The 12420-nt window shown below is 43.1% G+C and overlaps 1 protein-coding gene across 1 annotated transcript in view; it reads left to right on the top strand.

Moving 5' to 3' along the window:
- Positions 1 to 10318, top strand: part of CRYL1 (crystallin, lambda 1) — a gene marked incomplete at its 5' end in the record, with an annotated part of 52357 nt that extends 42039 nt beyond the window's left edge. Inside the window, 2 exons of the mRNA XM_010193373.1 lie at positions 7922 to 8028; positions 10205 to 10318. Coding sequence (XP_010191675.1) covers positions 7922 to 8028; positions 10205 to 10318 — 221 coding nt within the window. The remainder of the gene's footprint in view (positions 1 to 7921; positions 8029 to 10204) is intronic.
- Positions 10319 to 12420: the final 2102 nt, after the last annotated feature.

Below are 12420 nucleotides of genomic sequence, written 5' to 3'. Positions count from 1 at the left end.
TGATACCCATGTTTGCACCACACCAGTGCAAGCCCTTTGGGTAAGGACTTGCAAAGACGAAGTGTAGTTATGGGAACAAATATTTGTGGGACAGTTCATTAACTATTTTGGAAACTGCCTAGACTCACATTGATGCTAAATAAGCAGCAGCTTATTCTTCTTCTGGTGGTGGTATAAAGAGCCTTGCATTTCCTAGATACGTATGGGCAGCTGAAGAGCCTTGACTCAGTGCCCCCATCTAGCTTGTGACAGCATGTTCCTGTAACCATACTGTACAAGTCAGAAATCACAGAATCACAGAACATTAGGGATTGGAAGGGACCTCAAAAGATCATCTAGTCCAATCCCCCTGCCAGAGCAGAAACACCTAGATGAGGTTACACAGGAAGGTGTCCAGGAGGGTTTTGAATGTCTCCAGAGAAGGAGACTCCACAACCTCTCTGGGCAGCCTGGTCCAGTGCTCTGTCACCCTCACTGAGAAGAAGTTTCTTCTCAAATATAAGCGGAACCTCCTGTGTTCCAGTTTGTGTCCGTTATCCCTTGCCTTATCATTGTTTGTCACCAAGAAGAGCCTGGCTCCATCCTCGTGACACTCACCCTTTAAATATTTATAACCATGAATGAGGTCTCCCCTCAGTCTCCTCTTCTGCAAACTAAAGAGACCCAGCTCCCTCAGCCGCTCCTCATAAGGGAGATGCTCCACTCCCTTAATCATCTTTGTAGCCCTACGCTGGACTCTCTCCAGCAGTTCCCTGTCCTTCTTGAACTGAGGGGCCCAGAACTGGATGCAATACTGCCAGAAATACTGGATGAGTTTGGGACTTTCAAGGAAGATAGAGTATTCCCTGTTTCATCTCTATAATTCTGTATCGACTTCTCCCTTAGAATGTTTTGTTACTCATTCCTCTTCTACTCTCCCCCACAGTTGTAAACACATGGTGGAAGGAAGATTCAGGGAGCTCCTGTCTTTTCTGGAGGAATTTCTGTTCATGGTTCCCAGGTGCCTGCTGCAACATCTGCCTTCTCCCACAGCCCTTTCCGTCCATCACTGATGAGTGTGCAAGGAAAGATGAAGGTCTAGACAGGAAGCCAACAAACCACATAGACTTGTGCTGCAGGTTGATCCCCCTCTTTCTTTGTCCCAGATGCAACTTGTGTTATTCTTTTTAGCCAGTTCGAGATAGTGGGGCAGTTTGGGCAGAGCAACTGTGGATGCAAGGAGAGATGTTGATTGTTTTTAACAGCCCCATTTGCCATCTTCTTCCTGTTTTTCCAGCTCCTAGGGGCTGCCCTGTCTATCCTACACTGTTTACAGATGCTAATTCTTCCAGCTTAAGCTGCTCCCTGGGCAGTATCAACAGGATTAAAGGGATTCTGTCATATTTGTTGTCTATCTTCTTGTCTCTATTCTCCAGCCAAGAGCTCTTCTCATCCAGCTCTGCAGTAGCCCTGACCTTTGAACCAAAGGACTCCTAAGTCTACAGGCTTGGAGTCAAATATTTGTCAGTTTTGAGTCTGAAGTTGAAAAGCAAAGTGATTTTTCCAGCTATATTCCCCAAGGATCAAGCTTCTTGAAGCTGGCAGCATAGGGTTGATCTTGATTCCTTAAACCAAGTTAAAGATTGCACTTTTCTCCACCAACATTTCACACTGGGAGTGTTATCTTGAGTTAGGTATTTTGAAATAATTATTTTTTTAATCTTTGAGTGAGGCCACGTGTATATTCTAAATTTTGGTGTATTTCCTTCACTTGAGACTTGAGAGATTTTGCAGTGTTCACCCCTGCTTGACATGCAGTATACAAGCCTGCATGTTGCCATTTCAGCCACAATGTTAAGATCAACTATACAAATGCTGCTACTTTTCTCTAGACTTGTAACTTTCTTACCTTTTCCTATTTTGTTGAATTTCATAAAGCTTCTTTTTGTTCATACATTGCATGCAGTGAATGAATTGTATTACCCAACCTGCATCTGGCATGTCTCTGTTGCAGTGGTGAGCTACACCCACCCAAAAACCGTTCTGATTCATTCAAGCTTCATTCAAGCAACAGGTGAGCTGCCAGTAGGAGCTCCATTTCCAGGACTCCTGGCTGAGTGACCTTTGGAGGCCATCTCCAGCTCAGGAGTTCACATTCCCTGGGTAAATGGATCAGCCACGTCCAAGCATTCAGTTTTCCCAAGATAGCGATGTTATCTCTTCGGATTGAGGCTCGTGAAAAACATTTCCTGCACGCAGTCTTCTGTTCTGCCTTATCCTGTCTGTACCAGAATCGAAGCTGCTCAGACCTGTGGTATTATTACACAAGCTTACCAGGTGGTTTAGAGGTTCCCCTACCAAACCCAAATTATTCAGCACTGGTCTAGGTGTCATAGACCTGTCAGCTGGATAAGTACCAGAATAACTGGTACCTGACACTGCTCTGTTTAACATTCCTTCTATCACCGATTGCTCATGTGGCTTTCCTTGAATTGCCATACTTGACTGAATTTCCATATCTGACTGAATGGCCATTTTTGATTTTGTGATTTGCCAGCAGCTGGGAGTTAGCAAGGTGTTCCCAAGTCCACATGGTTCTGCACTCCTCAGCCTCAGTCATTTCTACTTCTACGTCAGGGAACTTTCTATAATGTCGCATGATGTGGGGGCAGACTTTTGCTTAGACTCCTCCCTGTTAGAACACAAAGCTCACGTGAACAAGATGAAATGTAAATATCATTGTCTTGTGGTTGGTGCATGAGTCTCATCCAGAGTTGTCTTGGGTTCCCAAGATTGCTCAGGTGGATAGCATATCCCCTGTAGGTTGATCTGGGTTAGTTTCAGGTAGCAATGTCTGTGAGCCCAGCTGTGAAGTTGTAACATTAGCACTTACCCTAATGACAGGGTATGGTCTGTGAACCCTGATAACCAGTGGTCCTTTCCAGAGTGTTTATGGAGAAGGATGGTCTCTGCTTATTCCCTCAGTGAACTCACAGCCTCTTCCACAATCCTGCAGTAATGCTTCATTTCCTGAACCTCACTTCCTGCCAATGTTGTCTTGGAGCCCGATGGGCAATTTGAAGGTTTCTGGCTGTGTGTCAATCAAGAACATTGAGCAAAATACTAAATTTCCATATCATTAGAGCACCCATATACCTGTTTGATGAACTGACCTCCCTTTTTTTGATTGAGAAAGCCATAGCGTGCCAGAGTATGTGGAGAAGAGAAGGCTCCAGGGGGACCTTATTGCAGCCTTCCAGTTCCTGAAGGGGCCCTACAGGAAAGCTGGGGAGGGCCATTTTATAAGGGCAGATAGTGATAGGATGAGGGGGAATGGTTTTAAACTGGAAGAGGGCAGATTTAGACTGGATATTAGGAAGAAATTCTTCACTGTGAGGGTGGTGAGACACTGGCACAGGTTGCCCAGAGAAGCTGTGGATGCCCCCTCCCTGGCAGTGTTCAAGGCCAGGTTGGATGGGGCTTTGAGCAGCCTGGGCTGGTGGGAGGTGTCCCTGCCTATGGCAGGGGTTGGACTGGGTGAGCTTTAAGGTCCCTTCCAACCCAAACCTTTCTGTGATTCTGTGATTTTATACGTGTGCTCCATGGTAGATAACACAAGGAAATAGGCTGACTAAATGCTGATTGGCACACTCTTGGCACCAAATATAGGTTCAAGCTACTTAACAAGGCTGCTGTTTTTGTCAGAGCTCCCTTCCTCATGTTACTGGACAATGTTTCTAGTCCATTTTTTAAGACAGTTGGATACTCTCAGATTTCTCCATGTTGCTCTCATGTACTGGACATGTTCTCCCATCCTGTCCTTTCAGTTGTTTATCTGATGGTCATTATGACTTCAGAGTGCTAATTTCTTCAAGAAAGTTTAATACTTCCTTGAGTATCTGTCCTTTGAAAGTTGTTCTGTGTTTGGTCCAGAAACAAAAGCATTCTCTGTACTCTTTCTGACTTCAGAGGCCTTTTGGAAAACCTGTACTTCAGCGATTTCAGGCATGTTGAGCAGTGTAAGTGTTGTAGTTTATGATTCATAGCTGCCAGTAGTAAAGGTTTCTGTTCCTTCACCCACCTTTCAACCTCAGCCATTTAGGGTTAGACAGGTGTGACTTCTACGCTACTGATATCGCACAGCGTTGCATTCCAGGGAACTGTCTGCAAGCTGTTCAGGAAAGAGGCTGCTTAATGACTCTTGACCTGAGTTGCATTCTTTTGTGTGGTAGTCAGGCCACCCCACTTACATTTCCTGCATTTTGTGGTTGAATAAGACCATGAACAGCTCTCCATCTGCACAGTCTCCTGAGTCTTCGTGAAAGAGTTGATGACCATAACTGCGTGCTTTTGTCTTCTGCAGCTCTCTCCTTTTTGCTTTGATAATTAGACAATGAAAAGAGAGTTAAGGACGCAGAAGTCTTCAGTCTCTATGGTTCTAAGAAAAGGGAGATTGTGACAAGCTTTTAGTGGATATTAGGAACTTCCCCTCTCAGATCTAGCATGTTTATCAGGATATTCACATTCTTAACTTGTGTCGGGTTGCTTACTGCCAGACAGGTATTGCTCAGTTACTGTTGTGGTGCAGCTCATGACTTCTTGTTTGATGTACAGTGGGAAAGGCTGCCTTATCCTTTCCGAATTATGTGGTAGTTAATAGCACTACAAAGTCTACTAGATGTGTATGTCTGGCTAAATGACTGATTTCTCTTTCTGGTGTATTTATCATTCCTGTTCCTCTCTAGTGCCTCAACAGTACTTTTTTGAGATTCCTACTGCAGCTGATGGAAGCTGGACCTTTCCCTAATTTAGCCAAGATCTACTTGACTGCCATTTTACCCCTTATTACCAGGTAGCTGGCTCTCAGGTTCTCTGACCGCATGTTTTTTAAGCTGTTCACAGCAGGGTCAGCTCTCAGGTCAGACCAAGCTGCTTAGGGTTTCATCCAGTCTTGAAAACCCGCAAAGATGGAGACTGCACAACCTCTGTGGGCAACCTGTACCAGTGCTTGAGTATCCAGACTGCACCTCTCATTCCAAATTGTGCCTGTTTTCACTTGTCTTCCTGCCATGCAGCTGTAAAGACCCTGACTCAGTCTGCTCAGTGACCCCGTAGGCACTGGGGAGCTGCTGTTAGACCCCCCTAAAGTCATTTCTGCTCCAGGCTGAACAAGCCCAGCTCCCCCAGCCTCTCCTCACAGGGCGAGTGCTGCAGCACCACCATTTCAGTGTTCTCTTCTGCAGTTGCTCCAGTTTGCCAATGTCTGTCTTGTACTAGGGGATCTCAAACTGAATGCAGTATTCTGGATGCAGTCTAACAAGTGCCAAGTAAAGAGGGGTAGTAACTGTGTTGTTGGAAGGCGCTCTTCCTTCTGAGGTGCAGGACCTCGCATTTATCCTTGTTACATTTTATAAGGTTTTGTATTGGCTTATTCCTCCAGCCTGTCTATGGGCAGCCCTGCCCTCCATGGTATCAGCTGGCACATCCTCCTTCCCCCCACACACATCCCACTCCCACCCAGTTTGGTATCGATCAAAAACTTTATGAGCAAGTGCTGTTAAGCAGTACAGGACTCAGAATACATTCCTGTAATACTCCACTTTTACTGGCCTCCAAGTAGAATACAACCCATTAACATTTAGCGACCTTCCAATACCTGAAAGGTGCCTATAAGAAATCTGGGGAAGAGCTGTTCACTAGGGCATGTAGCAATAGGATGAGGGGTAATGGTTTTAAACTAGAAAAGGGTAGATTTAAGCTGGATATTAGAAGAAAGTTCTTCAATATGAGGGTAGTAGATCACCATCAGGTTGCCCAGAGAGGTGGTGGAGGCCCCATCCCTGGAGATATTCAAAGTCAGGCTTGATGGGGCTCTGAGCAACCTGATCTGGTGACGTTGTCTCTGCTCACTTCAGGGGGGGTGGACTGGATGAACTTTAAAGGTCCATTCCAACCCAACACATTCTGTGATTAACCACTACCTCTGAGTATCCAACTCGCTTTTTGTGCATGTAGCTATCCAAGCATGCAGACTGTAATGCCCTAACTTTGATAGAAGACTATCATGGGAGACAGTGTCAAATGCTCTTCTAAAGTTGAGGTAAATTATATCCACTTCCCTGTTTTCCACAAATCCAGTTATTTTATCACAAAAGACTAGAAGATAAATCAGACATGGTTTACACCATGGTTTACCCCTTAGTGACTACATGCTGAGTGTCACAGAATCACAGAATATTAGGAGTTGGAAGGGACCTTGAAAGATCATCCAGTCCAACCCCCCTCCCAGAGCAGGATCGCCTAGACTAGGTCACTTTCTTATTCCTGTGCCCAGGATTTCATTTCAAGAGGACTTGCTCCTTGATTTTCTCAGGGACAGAAGTGTGATTGATTTGCCTGTAGTACCCGGGATTGTTCTTTGGACCTGTTCTGAAGATGCGTGCAGTGTTTGCCTTCAGTCATCTGGGGATCTCACATGCATTGATGCATTGACTGGCATGATTTTTACAATACAAGGGAAAGCAGCCTTGCCAGGGCATGGGCCATTTCTCTCATATCAGCCTGTCTTGTCCCATGGTCTCAGGTGGGGCCGAGTTCTTGCAGGTAGGCACTGACTGGATTGTCATCTACTGCTGATAACTCTTCTCCTCCTTGAACCCTGCCTCTAAGCTCAGAAGCATAGGAGACCTTGTCAATGAAGACTGAAGCAAAGAAAGCAATGAGTAACTCCGCTTTGCCTGTTTTTCCTGTCACTAAATCACCCACCATTCAGCGACAGGCCCACACTTTCCTTGTTCAGCCTCCTACAACTGATGTAACAGCAGAAGTACTTCTTCTTGCCCTTGACATCCTTGCAAGTCTCAACTGGAGCCGAGCTTTGGCTTTCCTGACACCATCCCTACATGCCTAGGCAGTGTTTTTAAATTCCTCCTTTACACCCTGTCCCTGCTTCCAATTCTTGTATGCTGCCTTTTTGCACCAGAGCTCATCCAAGCCAATCTCTTGGTACATTTACTGGTCTTCCTGAACATCAGGATGGACTGTTCTTGCCATTGGAGGATGCTGTCCTTTACTGGCATCTCTGCTGATGCTGACCCGCAGGGTCTTGCCCATCCCATAAACAGCTCCTTACACCTGAGCTACTCTTTTACAGAGGTAGCAGACGCTCTCCTTTTCTTTCCTGTTCGTCTTTCCTGAGGTGTATATCTGTGCACTGCAACAGTCCAGTTGTGTGAGCCATCCCACCACACCTCAGTTGCTCCAACAACGTTGTAGTTGTGTGACCACACATGGAACTCTATTTCCACTGCTTGTTTCCCAGGCTGTGTGTATTTGTGGACATACACTAAAGGTGGACTCCTTCTGCCTTTTTTAATAATTTCTTGAGGTTTCTCTTGTATTTGTTACTCTGCACTCTTCACCCCTGTACACCCCTTTCTCACTTAACTACAGGTTGTAATCTCACTTTTCCAGTGTTCCTAATATAAAGATTTTCTCAACAGATTGGCCAGGTTTTTGGCAAATTTGCTTTTTCTTCACTTTGTCAGGTGGATCCCGTCTCCCCCAAGCAGGGCTCAACCGTCAAAGAGGGTCCTGTGGTCATAAAAGCCAAATCCTTGTTGTTAACCCCAGTTGCAATACTAGGTGTTGATCTGCAGGATCCGTCTGTTCCTCCTACTACACCCCTCACATAGCATTGCCTGTTGGTATGTAACTTTAATTGGTTTTGCAGTGAAGGCATGTCCTGGATAATTTTTCCATGAACCTTAATGGAAATGTGGTGGGTAGTATCCATTTTTCCTTCGTGAGAATTAGATGTCTTAAGTGTAAGAGCACACCTCTTTTTTAGACTCTGCTTTAAGACAATACTTAAGCACAGGCAGCCTTGCTGAACTTAAGTAGGAATTTCTGTTGAAATGCAATCTTTCACTCTTATTTTTAGGTTTTGCAAATTATTGTGAAAGATACCATGAAGGTATGAGTCTTGTTCTGAACACCTTTGGACCAGTTCCAGAATTTTCGGGTGAAACTGAGCAGAAAATCCATCAGGTAAAGACAGAGTTGATATTCAGAACTAGGAATGTTTGCTTTTATTTTAACATTTGTACCATTTCAGTTTACTGTTAGAGGTGTCTATAATCTGTATTTCTTATATGAATGTGTACTTTGAATGAAGAGATCAGTACAGAAAGCTTGTAAGTTCCTTTTTAAAACACTTTGACATACATCAAGGGAAAGTGATGTAGCAGCTGAGTAACATTATTACTCGACAGAGGAGTTAACTGTTAACAACTATGGGTTATTGACATTAAATCTTCTGCACTATTTTTTACCACTTCTGTCCTGTGTCTTCTACCATAATATGCACGGCTCCAAACTTCCTTTCCTCATGGCTTTCCACCTGGAGCTTCTTCCTGCTTCGTATTACTGCATAAACCCTGTAGATTTTTTTCTGCTGGGTGTTCTTTTTCTTGTTTTTGTATACTTTGCAGACTGGAGCTCCAGTCTGTGATACATGCAAATACACATCTCAGTTAAGCATATGAGCAGTCTGGCAAGGTTACTTGCTTGTTTAAGGATAAGATTCGTTTAAGTGCCACACTGGATTGGGACCCAGTTTGTCTATTAACATTTGTAAGCCCACAATTTGTTTATACTCATTACATAGGCTATTTTGTATGTTCACAGGAATTAACTGAAGTATTGTTATTTCCTAACTCTGCCTTTTAATAGCTGCCTTTTTTTAATGCTTCACTAAAGGACACATGTATGTGTTGAATCATTCTTGATTAGCTGTCAGATTAATGCCGTATATGGAAGCTCTCTGGCATTTTTGTTCCTTTTTTTTTTTGCTCCTATTTATACAATTTCATCATCAGCTCTGTTAAAAAGGAAAAAGAATCTTTTATGCTTAAACAACATAGACTTCTTATAATAGAAATCAATAATAATTGTGGAGTTACTCACAATTAAGAGCTTTTTATTACTATGAAACAGTTTGAGTTTCTTTATGGAAAGCTGGATTCCACTTCAACATCTGTTTCTGCGTCTCTTTATTATCTTTGGTCTTCAGTGCCAAAGATGGGCTTGCAAGAATCCTCCTAAGAGTAAAACATTAAACAAGTCTTATCTTACTCCTCTGTCCCTCCCCCTGGCTTTTTGTCTGGAGTGACTGCAAATTGCCCTCATTGGTAGCAGGTCCAGGTTTTACCCAGTTTCTCAACACTTGCCTTTTAAATCTAAGACCTCAAGTGCTATTTTAGCAAAGATGACCTTGAGATCTCTGCCTGCACTCTCAAAACAGCCTTTTTTCTGTGAAAGAAAGTCTGATAGAACGTTCTATCTAGCCAGAGCTTACTGCCTCTTATTCTCCTTTCAATGATACATTTAACTGGCACTTTTAAAACAACTTTGATTATACATTCAGAAATACTTTTTTTCCCCACTTTGTTTTAAATACCATGTTTGCGTGCTAACTTGTTCAGACTTCTACCTTTGTGTCCTCAAATACTGCTGTACTTTCTCTCCTCCATATTCCAGTAAACAACAAAAAGAATAATTCTGGGTTTGTTATGTGTCTTCCCCTGTCATTTCAATTATAACATGGAATCCCTCATTACATTTATTAGGAGCCAGAAGAGAGACCACAGCTTTAAACACACACATACATAAGAATTTGGTTTAGAGCACATTTTTAGCCACATAAATGGCCAGGCTGCCTTCTTCCTATTTAATAAAAGGTTATTATCAAAGAGACTAGACAGTGGCTGTGTGAGGCTGAGGCTTTGACGTTTCTGTAGGCACCTTCATTGCCACATTCAGACCAACCCTCTCTGAGTGGGAGCTCTTTATTTCTCACACAGGTTTGCTTATTTGACAGAGCACTGGACCAGGCTGTACAGAGAGGTTGTGGAGTCTCCTTCTCTGGAGACATTCAAAACCCACCTGGACGCGTTCCTGTGTGACCTGGTCTAGGTCACACAGCTCTGGCAGGGGGGTTGGACTGGATGAGCTTTTGAGGTCCCTTCCAACTCCTAATAGTCTGTGATTCTGTGATTTCCAGTCACCCATGTAAAGAATTACTGGCCTATTGCTTGTGATAGACTAAATTACAGTTTGTGTGGATGGTTTCTTGGTCTGACACAGGGAAAGCAGGAAGACAGTGCAGGTGAGAAACTTTTTACTCAGAACATGAGATTTAATAATCTTACATTTTCTGTTCCAGGCAATGTCTGAAAAAATTCCGGTTGTTCCAGAAGTCCTGGATGCCAGGAGAAAATGGAGAGATGAATGTCTCACTGGTCTTGCCAAACTGAAAAAACAATTGAAATCTGACTGAGGTGCACCTTGCTTAACAGGAGAGACCACATGAAGAGCAGATTTTCATAAAAACTGGAGATTTTTGGTCAGAAAAGAGAAAAAAGGAGCCCCCTCGAAAGAAAAGGCTGAATGTGCAACCAATGCTATGCACAGATGTCGAGACCAATGAAACATTTGGTCCAGGTTTGTCATGATGTAATACATGAATAGCTGGAAACAGTTATTTAAAAGTTTAGTTACAATTTATCAAATTATTATATATATGCATTAGATGTGTAATCATTAAGCAGCTTTAGCAATATTAATACTGTGCAATGCCAGAACACAATCATGTTTTAAATAATGCATTTTTCAGCTTAGGAATTCAGTGCTTGAACGATATTTGCTTACGCAGGGATCTGAAATAGGCAAACATCAGCTGTTTGTCACTGAAGAAAATAAGCCCTCACCCGCCAGTCACTGTGGCAGCAAGGCTAATTTATAAAGCACTGACTGCAGACAGGAGACAGCTGTGTTGAGCGAAGAGTGGACCCACTGGCTGGTGAGCTGAGACCTCAGCAGCAGTAAGGTCACTTCAACTTGGCTCTGTAACTGGTTCACAATGTAGGGGACAGAATTACTCCTCCATTCCTTCCCTTTGGCACTTCTGTACATGTATGATGATCTAAGTGTGAGTAAATAGAGCAGAATTCCCCCCCATCCCCTACCCCGGTTGTGTAAGACTTTCCCGAGACCTACTCAGTCTTTAAGACCATGCACTTGATTTGCCCCCATGCTTAAGTCAGATGTCTGATGATGGCCATTTGCATTGCTGCATAAATATGTGCTCCATTTTAAGACTTGTCTATGAGAAATAAGAGATTTTGATGTTAATAGCTAGTTTGGGAGACAGCAGGGTGTAGTGGATAGTCTGAACCAGGTTACTCCACGTCCATCTGAATGGTCTTAGGAAGCCAGTTCACCTCAGTGTTGCCATGTCTATTTTGGACATTATCTGAAGCAAGGAGTGCTTCTTTAGGAATTAAGCAGCTGAAGGGACCCCAGGTATCTGCTATTTTGCTCCCCTACAGGGGGAAATGCAGTGGCTTAGATGTAGCATTTATGCTTTACTGCTGCCCTTCCTACAGGAGACACAACATCTGTGTAAGGACAGAGTACACACCTGGAAGTAGTAATATCCTCAGCTGCTGCAGTGGCATGTTTCGGTCCACAGCAGGCAAAGTGGGTGTTGAATTAATGGATGTACCCTGTAATATAGTTGGACTTTGATCTGCTGCAACCTTGGGGCAGTATTTTTATGCAGATAGTAAAGATAACTCGAAGTAGTGCATTATACCCATGCTGCTTGACTTAAACATTTCCGAATTCGTGCTAACTGGTCATGTAGCTTCAGTCACAGCACAGATGCAGAAGCGTTAAGCTGTCATTTTGCTAATGCTTAGCTCGGGGGCATTTCAGATCTTGTTTTTTTACAGAGCATGCAGCACACAAGTTACTGAAACTTCATTAGTTGCCATTTTGAGCAGAACAGCAGAAATGTCTGCGTGAACATGCCAATACCACTTATTTCTGCGTAGGTCACAGTAAAAGAGACCTAAGATAACTTGTATTGCTTGACATAAGTGGTGGGCCAAGAACACATCTCTGGATGTGAAACATGGGATGGGAGGTGTAATGCAGAGGTTGTCCTGTGCTGCTTTATAACCAATGGAGAGAAAGGGAAATTTCTAAGCTCAGTTTATTTTATCCCAATATAGACCTGGAATTGTCAGGTTTCTTCAATTACTTTTTATTGCCACAGCGATGGCTCGACCTCCATTTAGACATCTGAAGTTGGGGAGGTCAGTCCTCATTCCTGATGCCTTATTAAGTAATAGTAAATTAATTATGGGGCTGATTTCCTCATTTTTATGTATGTTTTTGTATTTCAGACAAGACAGTAGAAGGTTGCAATTACTTTCAGGTTTAGACCTGTTTTGCTATGAGCATATGACGTCATAACTAATTAGCTTGCATTGCTTCAGTTTATTCTGAGATATGTTAAAACTTGATTGTGTCATAAAATATTTGCCTCTTTATTATTTGCTTATTAATAAAATATTTTAATGAGTGAAGTTTTAA

The sequence above is a fragment of the Mesitornis unicolor genome, unplaced genomic scaffold (genome assembly GCF_000695765.1).
Source record: "Mesitornis unicolor isolate BGI_N332 unplaced genomic scaffold, ASM69576v1 scaffold6441, whole genome shotgun sequence".
Classification (NCBI taxonomy): domain Eukaryota; kingdom Metazoa; phylum Chordata; class Aves; order Mesitornithiformes; family Mesitornithidae; genus Mesitornis; species Mesitornis unicolor.
Note: the sequence above shows the minus strand (reverse complement) of the source record. Positions and strands in the feature narration are given on the sequence as shown.